The 23,602-nt window shown below is 44.2% G+C and overlaps 1 protein-coding gene across 3 annotated transcripts in view; it reads right to left on the bottom strand.

Moving 5' to 3' along the window:
* AOPEP (aminopeptidase O (putative)) overlaps positions 1–23,602 on the bottom strand; it is a 408,370-nt gene that overhangs the window by 237,125 nt on the left and 147,643 nt on the right. For 2 of the 3 annotated variants that reach the window (XM_054031546.1, XM_054031547.1), the window contains exons 9-10: positions 13,301–13,490; positions 11,756–11,865 (exon numbers count right to left, since the gene is read on the bottom strand). In XM_054031546.1, the coding sequence (XP_053887521.1) occupies positions 11,756–11,865; positions 13,301–13,490 (300 nt within the window). The remainder of the gene's footprint in view (positions 1–11,755; positions 11,866–13,300; positions 13,491–23,602) is intronic. The other variant, XM_054031548.1, reaches the window with a different exon arrangement.

Genomic DNA, 23,602 nt, shown 5'->3' with positions numbered 1-23,602 from the left:
CACCCCCATCCCGTTTCTTCCCACCCCCTGCCTGGAGGACGCCCGGTCCCCTCTCTCCCAGAGCCTCCTGCACGCTGCTGAACAGCTGATCATGGCATGCAGGAAGTGCTGGGAGGGAGAGGGAGGAGTTGATTGGTGGGGGCTGCTGGTGGGCAGGAGGCGCTGGGGAGAGACGGGGAGCTTGGCTGCCGGTGGGTGCTAAGCACATGCTAATTTTTTTTTCATGAGCACCCACGGAATCAGCACCTATGCTGGAAGACACTCATTTACTAGAGTGATACATGTGGTAAAATTACTGTGACTGACGACACCATCGACTCCATCCACAGCACCCAATCTAGGAAACTCTTGCCAACCCACACCACCTGAGGAGGTTTGCAAAGCAATTAAACAAATGAAGAACAATAAAGTACCAGGTCCTGATGGCATACCAGCTGAAGTACTGAGAGTAGGGGGAGAAACAATGAGTAACAAGCTTCATTTGCTGCTCCTCAAAATCTGGCACCCCAAAGAAATCCCCACTGACTTACATAATGCTAACATCATCACCATTTTCAAAAAGGGACACAGGGCCGACTGTGGCAACTATCGAGACATTGCCCTCCTCTCCATTGCTGGGAAGATTCTTGCTAGATTCTTACTGAATTGCCTGCTCCCTCTTGCAGAGAAAGTACTTCCAGAGTCCCAGTGTGGCTTCAGACCATCACGAGGCACCACCGGATCAGCCAGGCAGATCCAGGAAAAATATCAAGAACAACACCAGGAGCTGTATATGGCCTTTATTGATCTGACCAAAGCCTTTGATTCTGTCAACCATGAGGCTCTGTGAAAAATCATGTCGAAGTTTGGCTGCCCAAGCAAATTTATCACCATTGTAAGATTCCACCATTACCAGATGACTGCCTCCATTCTGTGCAGTGGCTCTACCTCAGAGCCCTTTGTCATCCAAACTGGGTAAAACAAGGTTGTGTATTGGCACCCACCCTTTTCTCCATTTTCTTAGCAGCTATGAAAATGTTAACCCAAGACCATTTGCCACATAGCATTGGCGTCCAATATCACAACTGATGGCAACCTCTTCAACCTTTCCCATCTCCATGCCAGAACTAAAGTAATATCGGCAACAATAACCGAACTCCAATAGGCAGATGATTGTGCTGCAGTTGCACACTCAAAGGAGGATCTACAAACAGCCCTTAATTGCTTTTCTGAAGCTTACAAAAGCCTAGGGCTAACTCTGAACATCAGCAAAACAAAAGTTCTCCACCAGCCAGCTCCCAGTCAAGCATCAGATCCAGCAAGAAAGATCTACACTGACAGAGAAGAAGTGGAAAACAGAATACTTTTTCTATCTTGGCAGTCATCTCTCACAGAGGGCAGACATAGATGTCAAGATACAGCACAGAATCCACTGCGCCAGCTTTGCCTTTTGCAGACTGTCTCAACGGGTGTTCATCACCACAACATCAGAACACATACTTGACTTTTAGTTTATAAAGCGGTGGTAATCCCAACTCTCTTCTACAGCTGTGAGACTTAGTTGACCTACAGAAAACACCTGAAAAACCAGCACCAGGACTTTCTTCGGAGGATCCTCAACATAAAGTTCGCTGCACTAATGCCAGTGTCCTCACAGAGGCCAATATCTTCAGTGATGAGGCCCTGATTATCCAGTACCAACTGAGGTGGAGTGGGCAGTGTGTGCACACACCTGATGTATGCTTACCAAAACAACTGCTGTATGCCCAATTCACCAAAGGAGAAAGCAAACAGGGAGACTAAAAGAAACGCTTTAAAGACATCCTCAAGATAAACATCAAGAGGTGTGGCATTGACACCACACACTGGGAGACAGTAGCCCAGGACAGGGATAACTGGCAAAGACTTGTCAGAGAGGGAACATTCGTTTTTGAGGAAAATCGCCTTGCCCTGGTTGCAGAAAAACGCCAGAGAAGACAGACAACTGTCACGCAGCAATCGCGGCCCAACCCTGACTTCCAACACCACCCACAATGTCTGCCAACGAGTCTGTGGCTCAAGGATCAGACTCCTCAGTCATTGAAGGACCCATAAAAAATAAACACCTGTGAAAGAGATCATCCTTGACTTCGCGGGATCGCTGACACAGACAGGCTTGTGGTAAAAGAACTTAAATAGATTAGACTAGCCAATGGCTACTACTAGATAGGTGGTCAAAATTAACTCAGTTTATTACTGCCCAGGGATCCCTGCAATAACCACCCCATCGTGTTGCCATGAGTGGCGAACTTCTGCAACCATCTGCTGTGGTTTTAAAGTGTGGATTTTCATATTATTCATATTCACAGCCTTGAAAAGTTGACATGTATACTAAAAACAACAGACTATACCTGAAATTTTCAGCAGCCTCCTTGCTACATTAGCAGGTAGTGTAATCATACTTGAATAAGAGTTCTCTTTCACACACTGTCATAACTATAAAGGGAAGGGTAACAGCCCTCCTGTGTACAATACTATAAAATCCCTCCTGGCCAGAGACTCCAAAATCCTTTTACCTGTAAAGGGTTAAGAAGCTCAGGTAACCTGGCTGACACCTGACCCAAAGGACCAATAAGGGGACAAGATACTTTCAAATCTTGGTGGGGGGAAGGCTTTTGTTTGTGCTCTTTGTTTTGAGGGTTGTTCGCTCTTGGGACTAAGAGGGACCAGACATCAATCCATGCTCTCCAAATCTTTCTGAACAAGTGTCTCATATTTCAAACTTGTAAGTAACAGCCAGGCAAGGCGTGTTAGGTTTATCTTTGTTTTCTCAACTTGTAAATGTTCCTTTTGCTAGAGGGTTTACCTCTGTTTGCTGTAACTTTGAACTTAAGGCTAGAGGGGGCTCCTCTGGGCTCTTTGAATCCGATTACCCTGTAAAGCTATTTTCCATCCTGATTTTACAGAGATGATTTTTACCTTTCTCTCTTTAATTAAAAGCCTTCTTTTTAAGAACCTGATTAATTTTTCCTTGTTTTAAGATCCAAGGGGATTGGATCTGGACTCACCAGGAATTGGTGTGGGAAAGGAGAGGGGATGGTTAAATTCTCCTTGTGTTAAGATCCAAGGGTTTGGATCGGTGTTCACCAGGAAATTGGTGAAGAAGTCTCTCAAGGCTACCCAGGGAAGGGAATTAGTACTTGGGAGTGGTGGCAGCAAAACCAGATCTAAGCTGGTAATTCAGTTTAGGGGTTCCGATGCAGGTCCCTATATCTGTACTCTAAAGTTCAGAGTGGGGAACGAACCTTGACACACACACAACTCAGGATTTCATTCTGATTGATCCTTCAAACACACACAAAAACCCCACATAATGCCATTTTGGTCTGCAGTCATGGAAATGGTTGCAATATCACAATTCTGTAGACTTTACTGATGAATCAAGTAAGAGGAGATGAAATACAATTGAGAAAGGACTTGTGTGAACATAAAGGTCTCATCACTTTTAGCTTTTTGAAAATACTAATAAAAACAGACAAAAGTGACAATTAGATGGAACTTAATTAGATTTTCAAAGCAATTTTCACTAACAACCCCCTCTATGCAGGTGATGCACAGATCTGCCTCTCTGACCCTGAATTCTCCCCCTTTGGTCAGACTTGCATCTTTGACTGCCTTTGAATGACATCTCTTCTTTGATGTCTTACTGCCAACTTAAACTCAACATGATGAAAAACATAACTTCCAATCTCCCTTTCCTCTTCCACCCATTCAACACTGACAGCTCCACCATACTCTGTTATCATGGATAAGTCAATGAAAATGCTTGCCTGGTGCATATCTGCAGCCAAAAAGGCAAACAGAGTGCTTAGATTATCTCAGTCTATACCTAATGGATCTAAGTTTGGTCATCACAATTTAAGAAATATGTAGTGAAGACTGAAAAGATCTGAAGATAAAAAAGCTATAGGCATTGTAGGACTTACATATAATGAGCTATAATTGCAAAAGCTAGAATTATTAACACAAAAATAAGTCAGTGGGGACTTCACTAAGGTATCCAATTTATGATGGTAGGTTGGCATTATGAAATCTGATTAGTTCCTCCTTTTACCCTGTTTTATACATCAAGATTAAGAAGAAACCTGAACCTGAAAAGCAGCACTTTTAGAACCAATGAAATTAAATACTTCTCACACACTGTGTAGCTTACCAGGGGAATTTGCTGATGCAGGAGGTTATCCAGTCTAATTCTGTGGCTGGATATAATAAAGGATAGGATAATTGCATGACTACTAATATTATTTTGCAGCTATTCAAGTTAGAGGTAAGCGTACTACGATCTTATGCTTGAAGGTGCAAGAAAACAGTACTCTATATTTGGCTAATGATTAAATTCCAGTTTTAGGAGTACTGCCAAGGGTGGCATGCCACAATGGCCAAGCTACTGCACATTAAGATTCTGCAACAACCACAAATGGGATCACAGCTGTTTTAAGGGATCTAAAGACCATGTTGCAAAGTTCTCAACCAATTTTTTAATTTTTTAATTCCCTTCTCCAAATTAATCTGCAGGTAATCAGACTGAGGATTTTGTTTTGGCCAATTATAAAGATAGTGACAACATGTAAAATTTAGATCCTGATCCTGGTTCCAGTTTTATCTCTGAAATGTCCACTGTTTTTTTATGTTTTAGAAGTTTTTCAGTGTGAAAGTTCCACTTTAACAATGAGAGGAAAAGAAAAGGGAACGAATGGTTATTTACTTTATAGTAACTGTGGTTCTTCAAAATGTTGCAGTCAGTGTGGATTCATGGTTAATGATTGATTGTCTGTAAGAAATCCACCAGGTTGTTGCTAACTCCTGGAAGGTGAAGAGCCATTGGGGTTATTCCACGCTAATGACACCACGTCCATAGCTTGATAGCTTCTTGGCACGGGGGTAATGATCAGGTTTCTCCTTGCTTTTTAATATAGTACATTTTAGATGCATTTTCTGTAAAGATCTGAATTTCATAGAACAAAGATAAATGTCATGCATGGAAGCCTGATAGCTCTGAGCTCCAAGATGTTTGCGTCAAATTTCATGTCATCCTGTAACTAAGTCCCTTGCATCTGGGGATGGTGCAGATGGGGTCCCCAACTGGTTACTAACGCATCCATGATTATTGTCATTGTGGGAGGAGGGGCAGAGAATGGTATTCCTCTTCATATATTCTTGGAATCTAACTACCAGTTCAGTTCCAAGATGACATAAGGTGGGACTATGACCTTATTATTCATCTGATGTCTTGATGTGGAATAGACTGACCTCAGCCAGAGTTACAGAGGCCATAGATGAAGTCTGGCAAGTGATGTCACATATGTGCATGCTGACATATGACCTAGGATTCCGAGGCAAGTCCATACCGCCTGGATCTGATATTATTTAGTTCAGTATTGATTGCTGGGACAGGGACCTGTCCTGATACTTCTACTGACTGGGAGTTGATCGTGGCTCTTATTAATTTTATCATCTCTCATGGAGTGAAAGATGACTTCTTATAGTTCACCAAGAGGGCCAGCTGGGCAAACAGGGAGAGGATGTATTTCAGGGGTGTAGTGGTCTCCTGCCTCTGATCAGCCAGTTGCCTAGGTACATATGTTGTGGATGCCTTTCCTCCTTAGGTATACCATTTTATCTCACCATTCTATGTAGAGTCTGAATGACAATACATTGTACTGGTAATGGTTGGTCCCTACTGTGAACCTCTGGTATTTCCTGCGGGTTGAGTGAATGAAAATACACATCCTATTAGGCAAGAGCCATGAACCAATTCTGAGCCTGAAGGGATGGAATAATGGAGGCAAGGATCACCATCCTGAATCTGAGACAGCATATGCATTTGTAAAGTCTTCCCAGGTCTATGATAGGATGAAGACCCTCTTTCTTCTTCAGAATATGGAAATATCAGGACCAGAAGCCTCTTTCCCTCTAATCCTGCAGTACTTCATCTGTGACTTCTAGATGAAGCAACAAGGCAACTTCTGTTTGTAGAAAAGTATCCCTGAAAAGGGATGGCTGGGGGGCAAGGATTGGAATTGGATGGGATAGCTATGAATGATGATCTCTAACATCCACCTGTCAGATGTGATGGAAGACCAAGCCTGGTGGAAGCGGACAAGGTGACTTCCAAAGAATACATTCTGTCCTAGACTGACTTGGGTCTGGCTCCCAACAATCCCATCAAATCTGCTGTCTTGCAGCAGGTTGGGAGCATGATACCGAGAAGAAGGAAGACCAGCATACTTTATGAGGCTGATACTTGTAAGACTTACAATATGGGTCTGGTATGCAAATCCCCAAGGAGCACAGGGTGGCCCTCAAATCTTTAATGGAGTGTAGAATATTTGCTAAATATTCAATTATTTTGTAGGGCAGGTATTGCAGCTTGTATTACAGCTTGCATCTCCTTGGGGATGCCTGACCCTATTAGCCATGAGGCTCTTTGCATCGTTATAGCTCTAGCCATGCATCTGACTAGTGTCTGAGGTGTCCATGGCCACCTGCAGAGCAGTTTTAGCTACTAAATGGTCCTCACTGATTATGTCCTGCCCCATGTTAAAAAGTTGTACTTATACAGAGTTCCAGGGAAGTGGAAGAGTAAGCTTTCCTTCCAGAAAGGTCAATTTTATTTTTTTTCCTTTCTCCCTTGGGTTACTCTTTGTGGAGCTAGATTTCTCCTGCACAGCAGAGACAACTCACAAGCCCAGGCTGGGTTGAACATAAAAATGTTCAAATCCTTTCTGTGGGACTCGGTACCATTTTACAAACCTTTTTGCTGTGGCAGGAATGGTGGTAGGTGTCTGACAAGAAGACTTTAGCAGGGTTGAGTATCCCTTTTTTTATTGGGAGAGCAATTCCAGCAGAATCCAATGCAGTCAGTATATCAAATAATTTATGGGACTTCTCCTGTATCACTGAATACTGAATGTTCAAAATGTCTGCTATCCTCATTAACAGCTCTGGGAAAGCTAATTACTGCTTCATCTGGCAACAATGAAGTGAAGTTCTTGGGAGGCTAAGGGATTGGTGTTGCTGTCCCTATACTATGTCTGATGATGCCTGACATTCCTCCCTGCCCAGTGTCAGTGGTCTGTCTAGGGATGCTGCTGGAGAATGTGATCTTCCCCATTTCCTGGAGTGAGAAGGGGATCAACTTCCTGGAAGCCTGAGATGACGGTTTTCAATATGCCTTCAATAGGGCCATGGTGGCAAGCCATAAAGGTATGGTTGGTTTGCATGGTGGTGGCCAGTCCATTGCCAGTCAAAGTAAAGCTGTGACAGAGCCCTGAAAGAAGAGATTCCAGTTCTTTCCACTGGGTCCCCGATGACCTTGAGGAAGGTGGATTTCTGCTTGACGATGGTCAGAAAATGTGACCTGGTGACAGGAAAGAGGAATACACGTTCTCCCAAGGCAGTACCAAGGCATATGGTGTTCTCAGTACTGGGTTCTGTTCCAGTGATGGCAGTGATCTCAGTGCCAGGTTCATCATTTGTGTATATGTGGTTCCTCCAGTAGGGGTCTGCCAGTACTATGAGTGACTCTAATGGAGTTCAATCAGTTTCTGCATGGTCATCATTGCTCATGGAGTCGGTTCCTGAGGCATGTTTCGCCAATACTGCAAGTATAACCAATTCCACTTCACTAGCTCTTATTTTTATATGGCGCTTAGTGGGCTTATTCTTGAAGGTTTGCTTTGGCCTCTTGTAGCGGGGTGAACACCCGCTCCTGCCTGGAAGGGCTTGAAAGCAGCCCTGGGGAGAGCTGCAGCTCTAAAAGCTGGGCCGATTGGGGAATCGGCCGCAGCTGGGCCACACCCCAGTAAGGCCACAGCTGGCCAGTATGAAAATGCTGGGAGCCAGGAGCTCAGAAGTCTCTCTCTAGCTGTAGAGGGACAACAAAAACAGTATGCAGAATTCTGAGTTTTTGAGTACATAAGCCATGGCCTCTCCACTTTGTCACCATTGGCAATTTCACGCCAGTAAGGTGTTGGATGGAAACTTCTATTTTCATTGTCTTTGGGGAACATGAAGTTTTTCACTTGCTCTGGCCTATGCAGTACAAGGAAGTCACTCAGGCTACTGCTCAAGTGGGTCCACAGTTCTGGATCCTCTAGACTTAAGGAATTAAACTCATCAGCAGCTGTTTCTTGCACCTCCACCACACTCTTCACAATCTTCTCTGATCTACACTTTTCTTCAGGAATGTGCATGGTTACATCCATTTGAGATGGAGATATGGATGCTGCAGTAGCTGCCAGATCACCTGCACTCTGACTAACTGGAAGATCAGGCATCTCCTCACCACTCACATCCTCACTGGGGCCGGAAAGCTCACCTTGAACATTTGTGTCTATGTATCTCAGAAGAGCTCCTTCCTGCTTAGATAGAAAAGCTTCCTTTGCTTTCTTTCTTTTTCTGAATGTTGCCCCAGAGGGGCATTTTCTTCTTTCACTCATGACTGCTGTTCTGTGCCAGGTATAGTGGCTCTCAACACTGAATTGAAGGGGACAAATAAGCAGGCTGGTAGCAGGCCTCAATGAGGGAAGATATCAGTATCTTAAGGGCCTAACTGGCTCCTACTACTTCATTGACTGCCTGTTCTCCTCAAGTGGGTTTAGGGAAGCAGTAGGAAACAGGAAGCTCCCTGAGAAGCTAGTGTTAATCAATCCAAGCTCCTGGGGGTGCTAGAGAGGTACATAAGAGGCTCCGCCTCCTCTCTCTCCCTGCAGCTCCTGCTGCTTTCTCTTATTCCCTCTCACCTTTTCCCCTGCCTGCCTATGTCTCTTGTGCCCTCCTTCCTCCAGCACAGCACTCCACCATCTCTGTGCATCTAGAGCAGAGAGAATACATATGCACCAGCAGCAGACACAATTTTCTAGACTCTGGGTCCTAGTGGCACCTCCCAACAGTCTGGCACCTGAGGCAGACGCCTCAGTTCACCTCATGGTAAGACCAGCCCTGAATCTGCTAACACAAAAGAGCAGCAGGTTGGATTCTGCTGGATTTCATCTCAATACCATGGGCAGCAAGAGGGAACTGGGGGGGTTGCGGTCACTCCCTGTTATGTCCTCACACAGGAGCATGAGGAAGCACAGGGCACAAGCAAGTGTCAAAAGACTCTGATCTTGCATGCATAAGTCACATGCATACATACAGCGGGATCTACACAGACATACTTAAAGAAAGGGACAATACAGAATAAACAATAAAAAAAACAATGGAGACCTACTGCAGGCTATACAGTAAGCAGCAGCAAACATTTAAATCCTGAGTATCCACTCAAATGAAGTGGGTTCTAGCCCACAAAAGCTTAAGCCCAAATAAATTTGTTAGTCTCTAAGGTGTCACAAGGACTCCTTGTTGTTGTTTTTTTAAATGTCCTTGACAGCAGTTAAAATGAGCCATAGAAATCAAAGAGACAGGAATGATCACCAGACCAATGAGTTGCCTTTATAGCACTTACTCTGTAACATGTAATAGTGACAGAGTCTGTGAGGAGAAATGATTAATGATTGTTTCACATTCATATGGGAATACCACTGTGCGAAAGGCAAGCAGAATGGAAGATATATAGAGAGATTGGGATATCCGGGGGGGAAGGGGAGCAGAGGGCAAAATTAGAAGACAAAAACTCTTCTCAGTGTCAAATGGGAAACAGCATTTTGGCCCTACAAAAAAAATTTGGTTGGTTACACTACACATGTATGCCCACACACACACACACACACACATTTTTAAAAAGCAACAATTGTATAATTAATGTCAAACAAGGCAAACATGATTCCTCAACACTGAAACAAAGGAAAGCAAATGTCCAGATAAGCCACCTATCACCAGAAGCCAGGTTCCTAGTCTAAAAATATAAACTGGTAATCAGCAGTTGTGTTGGTAGCAGATGTATGGTAGCTAGTGATAAGGCTTGCTTTTGTGTTTGTACCTATCATCAAACTGCATACTTGCAAATGTGTAACTTGTCTGACCCTGCTTACAAGTCCGATGTACAATTCATCAATAAGCATCAAAGCAGCTACTAAAAAGAGTAGAGTTATGCAGAGCTGGAGCATAACACTGACTGGGACAACATGAGTTCATAAGGTAGAACTTTATCTGCTTCTTGTGAACTGCAGGAGTCCAAGAGGGAAAACCTTTCAGGTCCTAGTGAAAAGGTGTGTTGTTTACAATATTCTGAATCATATCCTACAAGCTTATATGTGGGGCAGCATAGGCCTAATTGGAGGTGGAACTGGCAAGCCTTATTTTCTTGGGTACAGGATGTGGTGAGAAAAGCTGCGCAGTGTGGAAAAGTTAAACAACTCCTCCAGTTATCCCAAGGGAAAAGAACATCGCAAACCCCCAAGAAACCCCCATCGCAACAACCCCACAGTTTTTGTGCCATTATTAGTGAGGCAAGAGCCCCCTTCTTTGACATGTCCATTGTTAGCTTCAATGCCTGGGACAAAAAACCCAAAATCTCAGTTATTACTATGCAAAAGATATATATATATATTATTAAGCGTTGTCCTTTGTTTTTTAAGACTTTATTCAGCCTGTGAGTTAGATCAGTGATTTTCAAACCGTGGGTCGTAACCCAGGCACTGGGTCGCGACAGCTCTGGTCAGCACCGCCGACCAGGATGTCAAAAGTCCCATCAGCGGTGCTGCCTGGCTAAGACAGGCTAGTCCCTACCTGTTCCAACACCGCGCTGTGCCCCAGAAGCGACCAGCAGCAGGTCCAGCTCCTTAGTGGGGAGGCCACGGGGCTCCGTACACTGCTGAAGCCCCGAGCACTGGCTCCACACAGTTCCCAGCCAATGGGAGCTGTGGGGGGCGGTGCGCGCGGGCGAGAGCTGCGCAGAGCCGCTTGCGCGCCTCCACCTGGTGCCAGACCTGCTGCTTGCCACTTCCGGGGCACAGTGCAGTCCGCGGGGCCAGGACAGGCAGGAAACCTGCCTCAGCACCCCCGCTGTGCCACTGACCAAGAGACACCCGAGGTAAGCTGTGCCCCAATCCCCTGCCCCAGCCCTGAGCCCCCCCCCAAACCCAAAGCTCCTTCCTGCACTCCAAACCCCTCATCCCCAGCCCCTGCCCAGAGCCTGCACCCCCAGCCCAGAGCCCTGACCCCCTCCTGCACCCCAACCCTCTGCCCCAGCCCACAGCCCCCTCCCACACCTCGAACCTCTCATTCCCAGCTCCACCCTGCAGCCCTCACCCCCACACCCCAACCCTCTGCCCCAGCCCTGAGCCCCTCCCACACCCAAAACTCCTCATCCCCAGCTCCATTGGGTCGCAGGCATCAACAATTTTCTTCAACTGGGTCGCCAGAAAAAAAAGTTTGAAAACCACTGAGTTAGATACTGTACCTCATCTTTGTGCTGGTCTTCAACCACAATATAAAGCAACTATTATGTCTTCAAACAAGGAACTTTGTTCAGGAAATGGCCTCTTGCTATTTTCCTGAACAGAAGCACTTATAAAATGTTTAGAAACATTTTATATCAAACACAAACCCACATTTTTGACCCTTTAAAAAAATTCACATAATGCAGAAGATGAGTAACCTAGTTCAATTTAATTAGGGTACTTTTTTCTTCAGAAGGAAATAAGGAAATGCAGTAGATGTAATCAGATGATTTGGCTGTATTTCCTTTGGAGGGAAATGGATGGATGGATGGATGGATGCAGGGGGGAAAATGGGCGGGAGGGAGAGAGAGAACACGCGTGCAAAGGAAAAGAATATGCCATTGTATTTTTACCTTAATACCTGCAGCTCTTCTTCAGAGTTCTGCACCTCGTCTCTGAGCCGTCGCCAGCGCAGCAAAGCTTTCAACTCCTGCTGCTCTCTTGCTTCGTCATGTGGCAGCTGCTTAGTATACAAATACGTAGTTCATTGTTTGTTGTTTTCCCCAGTGGTCAATAATTTTCTGATGGAAAGACTTGTTTTGTTTCCCTTTAACATGTAGGAGGAGCAGAGGATGGCACAAACATCTGCACCCTTGGTGAAAAATGCAAGCTTTACAAAGGGTTAAGACCAGCACAGGGAAAACAGGAGCCTCGCTGGGAGCATCAAATCAATAGTCAGTTAAATATTTCTGCCTGAGGAGGGAGATAGGCAGATTGTTTTCCCCTCAGAGATTGGCAATAAGTGAACTGGACATACAGTACAGATACCTGGCATATCAGTTCTGGCTGCATCTTTATTCTTCCCAGCCTTGAAAGCAGAAAGCTGTTTTGTGTCCTGATTTCACTCCTCTTTCCTACTATTTCTGCTATGCTGGTGTAAGCTCCCTGTTGTATTTTCCCCCTACCAAAAGCATATTTACAGTGATGGTTGCTAATGAAATATATGCCAATTTGTTGGGTACAAATGAACTAACTTCTGATTTCTCCTTATGGAAATAAAATTTGGCATTCCCTTGAACTACACTACTATTTCAGTCTGAACTGCAGTTACTGTGATGTAATATAGAGTATATTTATAACCTAATTAATATACAGCAACAAAATTACCCAATGATTAAAAAAGAAAAATACTTTTCATAGCCTTGTAAATTAATAGGAAAAAAATCATCCAATTGTGATTTTTGTTGCCCATTCCTTGCCAGTTCTGCAAAATTTGCTACAGAGCAAATGCCTTCAGCTGGCTCAAAACAGAGTAGAGGCAATGAATAGAAGCAGCTTGTAACAGAGGAGTGATAGTAAAGATGGGGATCAGAGAAGAGTTTGAGGATGGGAAGGCAAGGCAGTTAGGCAGGGGCTGCATCTTTTTCTCTCTTTCCAGAAATCTGGATATGGTGGTGGTAATGATCTTATATAGTACAGTATATGTGCCTAGTACTTTACAAAACAAACAAAAATAGAGTCCCAGCCCAGAAGAGTTCTGGGACACAGATGGACTCCTGTGCCCACATGGTGCTGTTGATTTCAGTGGTGCTCAGATATGGGAAAGATCATTAGATGGGTGGAAAGGACAAAAAAGAGCAATGGATTGGGAGAAATGGGGCAATTTTGAGTAGTGGGTCCTTGGGTAGATGATCATTGAGAAAATATGTTTCAGTTCTTATATGCAATGACCTATACCTTTGAAAAAGTTCATGTTTAGTGTGGATAGGTGTGGAAGTAAGGAATTTTAAACCAATTTATAATGCTACTGGAATCTGCATTCTAACAGATGTAGCCTCAGAACATACTACTTTTAAATACAGATTTATAGTAATTTCTTTTAATTTAATATTAAGGCATTCAGCTAGAGACATCTTAATTTCTACATTATAAAACAGAATGGTGATCTGTCTTCATACCTGTTGTGCTACTGCCCAAAATACGTCTTCCAAGTAAGTAGCAAACCCTTCACTTATCCATTCTTCAGTCCAATCACGAGCACCAATGGCCAATCCAAACCAAGCATGAGCAATTTCGTGGCACAGACGTGTTCCACAGAGATGGCTCCCTCCAGTTAATACGCTTTGTGACAGGAAGATGATGTGTGGGCTGCATAATATGAAGGACAAAACACATTATAGTCCTGTTACAGCATGCATTGCGTGGCTATAGTAATATGTAGACTTTATTAGCCTTGTCAGCCTGTTATTACTATATGCATGTTAGGTCATGACAGGTAGTTTATAGCTTGGGCGTTTTTAGGAATTAGGTTGCACTTTGTTGTTGTCTGGCAGAGATTCAAGCTAAAATTCTGCCAAGTAGTTTTTTCATATTCAACCATCAAACATATATTACCTATAATAAGTAACTTAAACCAAAGTTTTACATTTTTCAAATTACAAGGCTGATTTATTTCAGTGGAAGCATTTATATTTAAGCTAGGATAATAAAAAAAGAGCGGGTGTGAATACAGACAAGAGGTATTTATCAGTAAAATGATCCAAGTAGGAAATAAATACAGCAAAAATGGTTTCAAAAGAAAACAAGTTGCTATCCAAAGGCAACAAAAAAGCACGTAGGATAAAGCACACACACACACACAAGCCATATTTGATTTGTTACAATCCAGACAAGTTAACAAATATGATACAGTCTAAGAGCCATATGCTTCAATCATTCTATGAGGTGCGCAGGGAAGCAGAAAGCCCTTTACCACATGGATACAGTCGGGGGAAGGCAGAGGGGAAATGTGGATACATGGTGTGTTCTTCTCCACTCTGCATAGTCACCACCACACCTCAATGAATATAACAGAACCCCTGTACTAAGGGAAGGTCTGGTCTGATGGGGGAGGAGTTGGGGAAAATGCTATATGTGGTATAATTCACTAAGGAAAATGCTTAAATTGTATTGCAAATTATGGCTGCTGTGCTCTGCTTTCTGAGACAGCTTCGTCTACACTTATGTCAAGTAGAAATTCAATGCTCCAGTAAAGTTACTTAACTACTCTTGTAATAAGGTACTTCTTGGTGTGAGTAAGGGTGGCAGAATTTGGCTTTAGGTGGTTACTATCCAAGGGATTAAAGGAGCATTACCAGCCCAATGCTGCCAGTGCCACAAATGGGACTGGAAAAGGGACAGAGCTAGGGTCCTTTCATACATATGTAGGGTTGACAACAGTAATCACACAAACCCAAACATCCTTGCTCCGCCACTGCCCTGCCCTTTCCCGAGGCCTCGCCCCTGCCCTGCCCCTTTTCTGTGGCCCTACCCCCTCCCTCCATCGCTCGCTCTCCCCCACCCTCAATCACTTTCACCGGGCTGGGGCAGGGGTTTGGAGTGTGGGAGGGGGCTCCAGGCTGAGCCTGGGGCAGGGGGTTGGGATGCAGGAGGAGGTGTGGGGTGCAAGCTCTGAGAGGGAGTTTGGGTGCTGGAGGGGGCTCAGGGCTGGAGGAGGGGGTTGGAGTGCAAGTATAGGCAGGGCCGCCGAGAGCGGGTTCGGACCCCAGTGAAAAAAATTTTTCGGGCCCCCCAGCAAGGGCGGACTGGCTAAACAGGGCCGACGAAAGGGCGGGGGGGGGGGAAGCCAGGCCCCCTTCTGAACCGCCGTGCCCCGGTAATTTGTACTGGTTTCCCCCGCTCTCGTCGGCCCTGAGTGTAGGCTCTGCGAGGGGACTCAGGGCTGTGACAGGAGATTGGGGTGCGGGCTCTGGGAGGGAGTTTGGGTGCAAGAGGGGGCTCAGGGCTAGGGCAGGGGTGTGGGAGGGGGTGAGGGCTCTGACCTGGTGGCGCTTACCTCAGGTGGCTCCTGGTTGGCTGCACAGCGGGGCTAAGGTAGGCTCCCTGCCTGCCCTGGCCCCACACCACTCCTGGAAGTGGCCGGCATGTCCCTGCGGCCCCTGGGGGGGGAGGCAGGGGTCTCTGCGCATTGCCCGCGCCCCGAGCGCTGACTCCACAGCAATGGGACCTGCAGCCAATGGAAGCTCTGGGGGCAGTATCTGCGGGAAGGGGCAGCGCACGGAGCTCCCTGACCCTCCCAGGAGCCGCAGGGAACGGCATGGGACCGGGTCAGGTGGGAGCCTGCCTTAGCCCTGCTGTGCAGCCAGACTTTTAGCGGCGTAAAATCTCCCAGTTTGGCTTCAGGAGATAGACCCCAATTCCGAGAAACTCCTGGCAAAACCGGGAGGGTTGGCAACCCTATGCATATGGATCAACATCCAGTATTTCCCTTCTAATCTCAGGTATCCTCTGCCTCCACTTAATCCATATCCCAAACGTTTTCCAAGATCCACACAGTTCGAGGTAATGCAGCATAATGGTAAAGAACAGCAAGTTTTAGAGTCAAGTCTCACCTCCTGAATATGGGCCACACGGCCTTACAATATTTCCAAGAAGCAGATCCTATTCATCAAAGATCTTCTCCAACCTGCCCTACCCTTTCGTTAGAAACGTTGAAACACCCACAGTTCTCTTGCAACTTAGTCTACATGACTGGATCTGACATCTTAACTTAAAACACCGTGTCTTGTGGTTAAACAAACAACAATAACAAAAAATCCATACAATAACCATCTTCTTATAAAATAATAATAGTTCAGAAAAGCAGGTTAAATGCACTTAAATCAGCTAGTATCACAACACACATTGCAAAAAGCTGAAGCACTAGTAAAGAAATCAAGTTACAGAGAACAAAGAGCAAGAATAAATAGCGCTTCTCCAAATCTCTACAAAAATCAACTCAGATTATCAAGAACAACAAAAAAAGGAGAGGAAAAAAAGCACAGAAGCTGCTGAACATGATGAGACACTCCATTTGATTACCAACCCCCTGTTGAGAAGAATAACTGCAACTTGGGGGTATTACTTTGGTCATTTTTAAGTAAATGACCCCTAGCTGTGGCATGTGCAGTGCTACAAAGAAAAACCACAGAAATGTATCAAGTAAATAACATTCCAGACATACTTTTGGCAGTGTTTCGACCATTTGGCTAAACAAAACAAGGGTAACTTCATGCCTTATAAACAGGCTCAGATTAGGGTATGCATTTTAAGTATCTACTAAACATATATAGGGAAATAAAGGTAGAACTTGTCTTTCCCAGTGTCACAGTTTCTATTCTAAGTTATTTAAATAACAGGAAGGTCACACTTTGGCAATATGCGTCTTTTGTGGAAAAAATAATTTATTTATTTTTTTATGTGGAAATATATTCAAAGCACATTCAGTCCAAAATGAAAATGTGAAGCTTTCGAAACAAATGGAAAATAAAAGGTGTGTAGGAGCAAAATTTCATTTTAGAGAATTTGTGCTCACGTTGCCCCCATTGCTCTGAGAATACCTCAAATGCTCCCCTTTATTTTGCTCACTGTCATCATCCAGGATGTTCCTCCAGCTTAGTGCATCACATAATTCCTCTCTACAGTTTATCAACCCCACTCCTGAGACTGTCAGATGTGCCACCACAGAGCAATGTAGGGTGCTTGTTTATCCTAACCTCATCTTTTCTAAAGGCTGAACATGTAGCCTCCACAGAACATCCAATGCCTACTGATCCAGGAAGAAATTTGAGTTTTCAACTATAGTCCCATGTATTTACTTTATAGAAATTCTAACTTTCCAGCATATATTTGAAGACCATATATTTAGGCCCCCTTATTCTCACAAGACACTACGTTCTGTCAGATTATGTGGGATGTCAGCTGTACTCATCAACATTATCTACATTTTTTACTACCTGTATCATTCCCAAAGGGCTTGATAAATACAACAATGCTCCATGTGAAGCATAGGATAACAGGGATGATGACATAATTGTAACATCTAGTAGTCCAACAGAATTTTCCATCAAGGATATGAATGTTGTGCCCTTGTCATCAACATGATTTACTGATACTAAGCTCAGGTTTAACTGCTGTTGTCAGGAACTCTTGATGTCTACATTCTAGGATACAATCCAGCATTTTAGCCCATGAGGTGCAATATGTCTGAACACTACATTCCCAAATGAGTGCAATCTTCACATTTGCCACCAATTCCTAAGGTTTGTACTAATATGCTGGACTTTTTCACCTGACATATTCCAGCACCAACTTTATCAGCAACATCATGTCATCTTAACTACTATCATGCTGTAAGTAAGGGCAGTCAGCCTTCAGCCAATGAACTATCTCCAACTCAGTTGTTTTTCATTCAGCAAATGGGTTGAGTAAAGGAGATATACATTATTCCTGACCTGTGCTGTTACTTAGAACAATGGACTTTCTCTACCAATGATATTTTCAAACTGAAAATATTTAAACTGTGATTGGCCCAAATTCTGCAGTTTCTTTTCAGGCATTCAGGCAAAGCTCTAAACTAACACAATAGGGACTACCATAGGGTTTGGTCCATACAGCTAAAACATGAAATAGAATAGCCAGTAAGATAAAGAGAAAAAAATTTAAAAAAATATCTTAGAATAGCCATACTGGGTGAGACCAATGGTCCATCTAGCCCAGGATCCTGTCTTCCAGCAGTGACCCATGCCAGAGGGAATGAACAAAACAGGCCAATTTTCAAGTGATCCATGCCCTCTCGTCCAGTCCCAGCTTCTGGCAGTCAGAAGTTTAGGGACACCCAGAGTACGGGGTTATGTTCCTGACCATTTTCAATAATACCCATTGATGGTCCTATCCTCCATGAATTTATCCAATTTTTTTAACCCAGTTATATTTTTGGCCTTCACAACATCCCTTGGCAATGAGTTCCAAAGATTGACTGTGCGTTGTATGAAGAAGTATTTCTTTATGTTTCCTTTAAACCTGCTGCCTATTAATTTCATTGAGTGATCCCTGGTTCTTGTGTTATATGAAGGAGTAAATAACATTTCCTTATTCACTTTCTCCACACCATTCGTGAGTTTATAGATCTCTATCACATTCCCCCTTAGTCATTTCTTTTCTCAGCTGAAAAGTTCCAGTCTTTTTAATCCCTCCTCGTATGGAAGCTGTTCCATATTCCTAATAATTTTGGTTGCCTTTCTTGGTATCTTTTCCAATTCCAGTATGTCTTTTTTGAGATGGGGCAACCAAAACTGCATGCAGTATTCTAGGTGTGGGCGTACCAGGGATTAATACAGTGGAATTATGATATTTTCTGTTTTTTTTATTTACCCTGTCCTAATGATTCCTAACATTCTGCTGTACATTGAGCAGATGTTTTCAAAGAATTATTTACGATGACTCCAAGATCTCTTTCTTGAGTGGTAACAGGTAACTTAAGACTCATTATTTTGTATGTATAGTTGGCATTATGTTTTCCAAGTGCACTACTTTGCATTTATCAACATTGAATTTCATCTGCAATTTTGGTCCCCAGTCATCAAGTTCAGTGAAATCCCTTTGTAACTCTTCACAGTCTGTTTTGGACTAAACTATCTTGAGTAACTTTGTGTCACCTGAAAACTTTGCCATCTCACTGTTCACCCCCTTTTCCAGGTCATTTACTGGTCACAGTACAGATCCTTGGGGAATCCTGCTATTTACCTCTCTCCACTGTTAAAACTGACCATTTATTCCTACCCTTTGTTTCCTATCTTTTAAGCAGTTAGTGATCCCTGAGAGGACCTTCCTTCTTATCCCATGACTGCTTATTTGGCATAGGAGTCTTTGGTGTGGGACCTTGTCAAAGGCTCTCTGAAAGTCCAAATACACTATCAACTGGATCACCCTTGTCTACATGCTTGTTGACACCCTCAAAGAATTCTAATCAATTGGTAAGACATGATTTGCCTTTATAAAGCTGTCTTGACTCTTCCCCAACATACTGTGTTCATCTATGTATCTAATAATTCTGTTCTTTTCATTTCAACCAGTTTCTCTGGGACTGAAGTTAGGCTTACTGGCCTGTAATTGTCCGGATCACTTCTGGAGCCTTAAAAAAAAAAAAATCAGCGTTACATTAGCTATTCTCCAGTTATCTGGTACAGAGGCTGATTTAAGTGATAGACTACATACTACAGATAGTAGTTCTACAATTTCATATCTGAGCTCCTTCAGATCTCTTGGGTGAATACCATCTAGTCCTGGTGACTAATTACTGTTTAATGTATCGATTTGTTCCAGACCCTCCTCTATCGACAACTCAATCAGGGACAGTTCCTCAGACTTGTCACCTGAAAAGAATGGGTCAGGTATGGACAGGGCCAGCGTAACCCATTAGGCGACCTAGGCGGTTGCCTAGGGCACTACAATTTGGGGGGCGGCGACCGCGGCGGTATTTCGGCGGCGGGACCTTCCGCCGCCTCTGTGGGGGCTGGCATTTCGGGGCAGGACCGTCCACTGCCTAGGGTGGCAGAAAAGCTGGCGGCGCTCCTGGGTATGGAAATCTCCCTCACATCTTCTGCAGTGAAGATCGATGCAAAAAAGTACATTTAGCTTCTCCACAATGGCCTTTTCTACCTCGAATGCTCCTTTACCACCTTGATCGTCCAGTGGCCCCCCTGACTAATTGGCAGGCTTCCTGCTTCTGATGTATTTACAATTTTTTTGCTCTTAGTTTTTGTGTCTTTTGCTAGTTGCTCTTCAAAATCTTTTTCGGTCTGCCTAATTATACTTTTACACATGACTTGCCAGAGTTTTTGCTCCTTTCTATTTTCCTCAGTAGAATTTAACTTCCAATTTTTAAAGGGATGTCTTTTTGCCTCTAACCATCTCTTTTACTCTGTTTATCCATGGTGGCATTTTTTGATCCTCTGTTGTTGTTTTATTTTGTCCTTTGGGACATACATTTAGTTTGAGACTCTATTATGGTGTTTTTTTAAAAATTTCCATGCAGCTTACAGACATTTCACTCTTGTGACTGTTCCTGTTTGATTCTGTTTAACTAGCTTCCTCATTTTTTGCATAATTCCTCTTTGTGAAGTTAAATGCTACTGTGGTGGGTTTCTTTGGTATTTTACCCTGTACAAGGAGGTTAAATGTTATTACATTATGGTCACTATTACTGTGCGGTTCTCTCTCTCGAAGGATGGATGACATGGTTTCATGTTAGAGAGACAAGGGGGGTGAGGTAATACCTTTTATTTGATCGACTTTTGTTGGTGAGAGAGACAAGCTTTTGAGCCACACAGAGCTCCTCACCCTCCTTGTCTCTCTAATATTATGAGACCGACACAGCTACACTACATACATATTCTCGTGTTGTCAGTAAGAATGAAAATAAAGCTTCTTATTTATAACCAGACTACAAGACATGTTGAACTGCAGTGTGTCTGGACAACCTCTTTCCTCAAGGTCAATGTAATGGGGTGCTAGCCCTTTAAGACCAGAGGAGACTGTTTAAGAGGAAAGCTATCCTGTTCCAGGTGTCCAGAGAAGGCCCGAAGCAGTAATTAAAATGGACGTTGAGTGAAAGGAAGATAGTTAGTGTCTGGGGGGTGGGGTGAGGTGAAAGAGATGAAAGCCCAGGCTGCTGTTTCTTTAGGGCCTGGGACCAGGATCCTTTCTCAGTGAGTGGGACAAGGTTTCCCTTTCTCCCAGCCAGCCCAAACTAGTCTTTGGGGTAATTAGAGCCACTGGGAACATCAAGGGAGAGGTCAGATGACAGGGTGGGTGACTTAGAAAGAAGGCACCAACCCCAGTCAGAGAGAGTACACCGGTCAGGGTGGTCAGGCCTGAAACCAAACAGTCCCAGGAAAGAGGGGTCCTCAGCCTAGGGGTGGGAAAAAAGATTCTCTTTTGGGAGCTGGACTACGTTTAATAAATTAGACTCCAAAAGAGGGGGAATATTGTTTTTAAAGACTCGGGTGTGAGTGGATTATTTCCAGGAACCTGAGGAGAATATGAGACAGAGGACAGCAGTGGCACTCCACGCAGCAAGGGGGCATGCTTAGAAACTGCACCCCTTCTACCACAGGTGCTGACTCCATGGGTGCTCCGGGGCTGGAGTCCCCACAGAGTGGGTTCTGAGCACTCACTGGCAGCCCTCCTATCAGCTCTCCCCTACCCCACCAGTGCTTCCCGCCCGCCAACAGGCTCCACATGTCAGCGCCTCCCTCTCCCTCCCACCCACCTCAACCAGCTGTTTTGTGGTGTGCAGGAGGCTGAGGAGGGAGATGGGAGGAATGGGGATGCGGTGTGCTTGGGGAAGGGGGTGGAACTGGGCAGGAAGAGGCCGGGCAGGGGTGGGGTCTTGGGGGAAGGGATGGAGTGGGGGTAGGGCCTGGGGTAGAGCCGGGGTTTGAGCGCCCCCTGGCACTTTGGAAAGTCAGCACCTGTGCCTCCTACAATTAGCATTGGGCAGAGAACCACCCGGAGCCTCTGCAGTTCTTTTTGTGCCCTGCTTTACAGTCACCTTTTCGTCCATCCCTAAGTTGAGAGTCCAAAGCCCTCCTTCATGGGACTGTGTGGTTCCAGTCCTGCCCTCCTTGGCCTCTCCCCTTTAGTCCAAGATTAAGTTTCCACAGCCTTCCTTCTGGGACTGTCTCCCTTTAAGTCTTGGCCTCCCTGGCCTGTGAACTCTCTCTCTGATTGGGCTTGAAGTCTCCTCTTTGAGTCACCCAGTCATCTGATCATTCTCTTCTTGAAATTTCCCATATGAGTCTAACTACCCCAAACACCAGTCTGGCCTGACTGGGAAAGAGGGGAGCCTTGTCCCACCCACTGTATAAGGCTCTTGGTCTTGGGCCCCTAAAGGAATATAGGCCTGGCCTTTTCGACTCCTTCCCCCTCCTAGACACTAACTCTTGCTTAGTCCCATCTTCCTCTTATACACAATCTGTTTTGGTTATTTCTTCCACTTTCCCCAGACACCTGGAGTGGGATAACTAATCCTCTCAAACTATTACTGTCTCTGGTCTTCAGGGGCCAGAACCCTGATACTGTCAGACACAAGCCCTGGTCTAAGAGTGGGTTTTCTAACTGGCTCCTGAGCTGGAGTCTGCAACATACATCATTGTGCTGTCATATGTCAATCTAAAATATGTATTTAACAGAGAAGAAAAAGTCATGGCCATTCCTCGCCATCCAACAGTTACAGGAATTTAACCTTCTCTTCCCTTATGTGGAAAAGAAGAACCTGATCTGAGTTGGGGATGAGAACAGTTAATTCACTTCTGCAATTACATTAAAGATCTGACCCACTCTGCGCAACCTAGACAGAGCCTGAAGGAGCTGTCTTTTCAAGTTTCACTTGAAAACTTGCTGGTCCAATTTGCAAGTAACTTCTGCCAGCAGGCCAGAACAGGTTGCAAGGCTGTGGTAAGGAGCACTGGAAGCCACGCCCAGTTAACAAAAAATACAGCAATCCTTCCCAGAAAGTTGGAGAGGTTCCTAATGCCCATTATAGAAAAATGCTTTCAACAAGTACATACTTGGGTGCACTTTTCAAACAAAAAGGGCTTTATTCTGACCAGAATCACAACCCTCAGAAGTTTGATTTCCACATAATTTGATTGAATGAGGTCTAAAGTGCCTCTCCCAACTAAGCTACAGTATGTGAAATATGAATACAAAAATATGGTATGAAGGGATGACTATAACACATAGGAGTGAAGAATTGGGCCCCAAAGGGGAAGAATTATTTTTCATTTGGTCTGAGCAGCAGAGATACACTTCTTTCATTAGACTTGATTGTCCTTGTTGTGTACTGAAGTAATCAAAATTCGGCCACTTGGATTTCTGTAACGAATAAATAAAAGGTTTCCAAGAGGGGCAGAGATCAAAACAGTAGTCTAACTAGCTGAGAAGCCATCTCTCTGTCAGCAGTTCTGTACAACTTTGTCTCCAGACTAATTATATATAGGTGCCCATTAGAACATAGCTGCAGAAATGTGCCATTGCTGACTATTCTCATGTAATTTTTAGTCAACAGGAAAAGAGCAGACACATAGACTCTAGCTTACTGCACGTATGTGCACTTAATTAGTAGCTCTTTCGTGAGTGATCTGACAGTGTGCAAATCACATTTCTAACAAACTTGTCCCACCCCTTTTGAAGCTTGAATAGATGGGATTGAGAGAAAAATTCTCATGTAATATACAGTTATAGATATAACTCCTCACTTATTTATCAAGATAACAGAAGAGATCCTTAAAGGAGACCCTCCAATCCCATCAACTGGAAAATAACATTTCTACTTGAAAATTTTGCACCTTCTATAGTTAAAATGAATACCGACGATCACTATAACTGAAAGAAGTTAAAGAATAAAAATTTTGTTCAGCACCTTCTGTACGGTCAGT

The sequence above is a fragment of the Malaclemys terrapin genome, chromosome 6 (assembly GCF_027887155.1).
Source record: "Malaclemys terrapin pileata isolate rMalTer1 chromosome 6, rMalTer1.hap1, whole genome shotgun sequence".
In the NCBI taxonomy this organism is placed as follows: domain Eukaryota; kingdom Metazoa; phylum Chordata; order Testudines; family Emydidae; genus Malaclemys; species Malaclemys terrapin.
The sequence above is the reverse complement of the archived record's forward strand: the minus strand, read 5'-3'. Positions and strand labels throughout refer to the sequence as shown.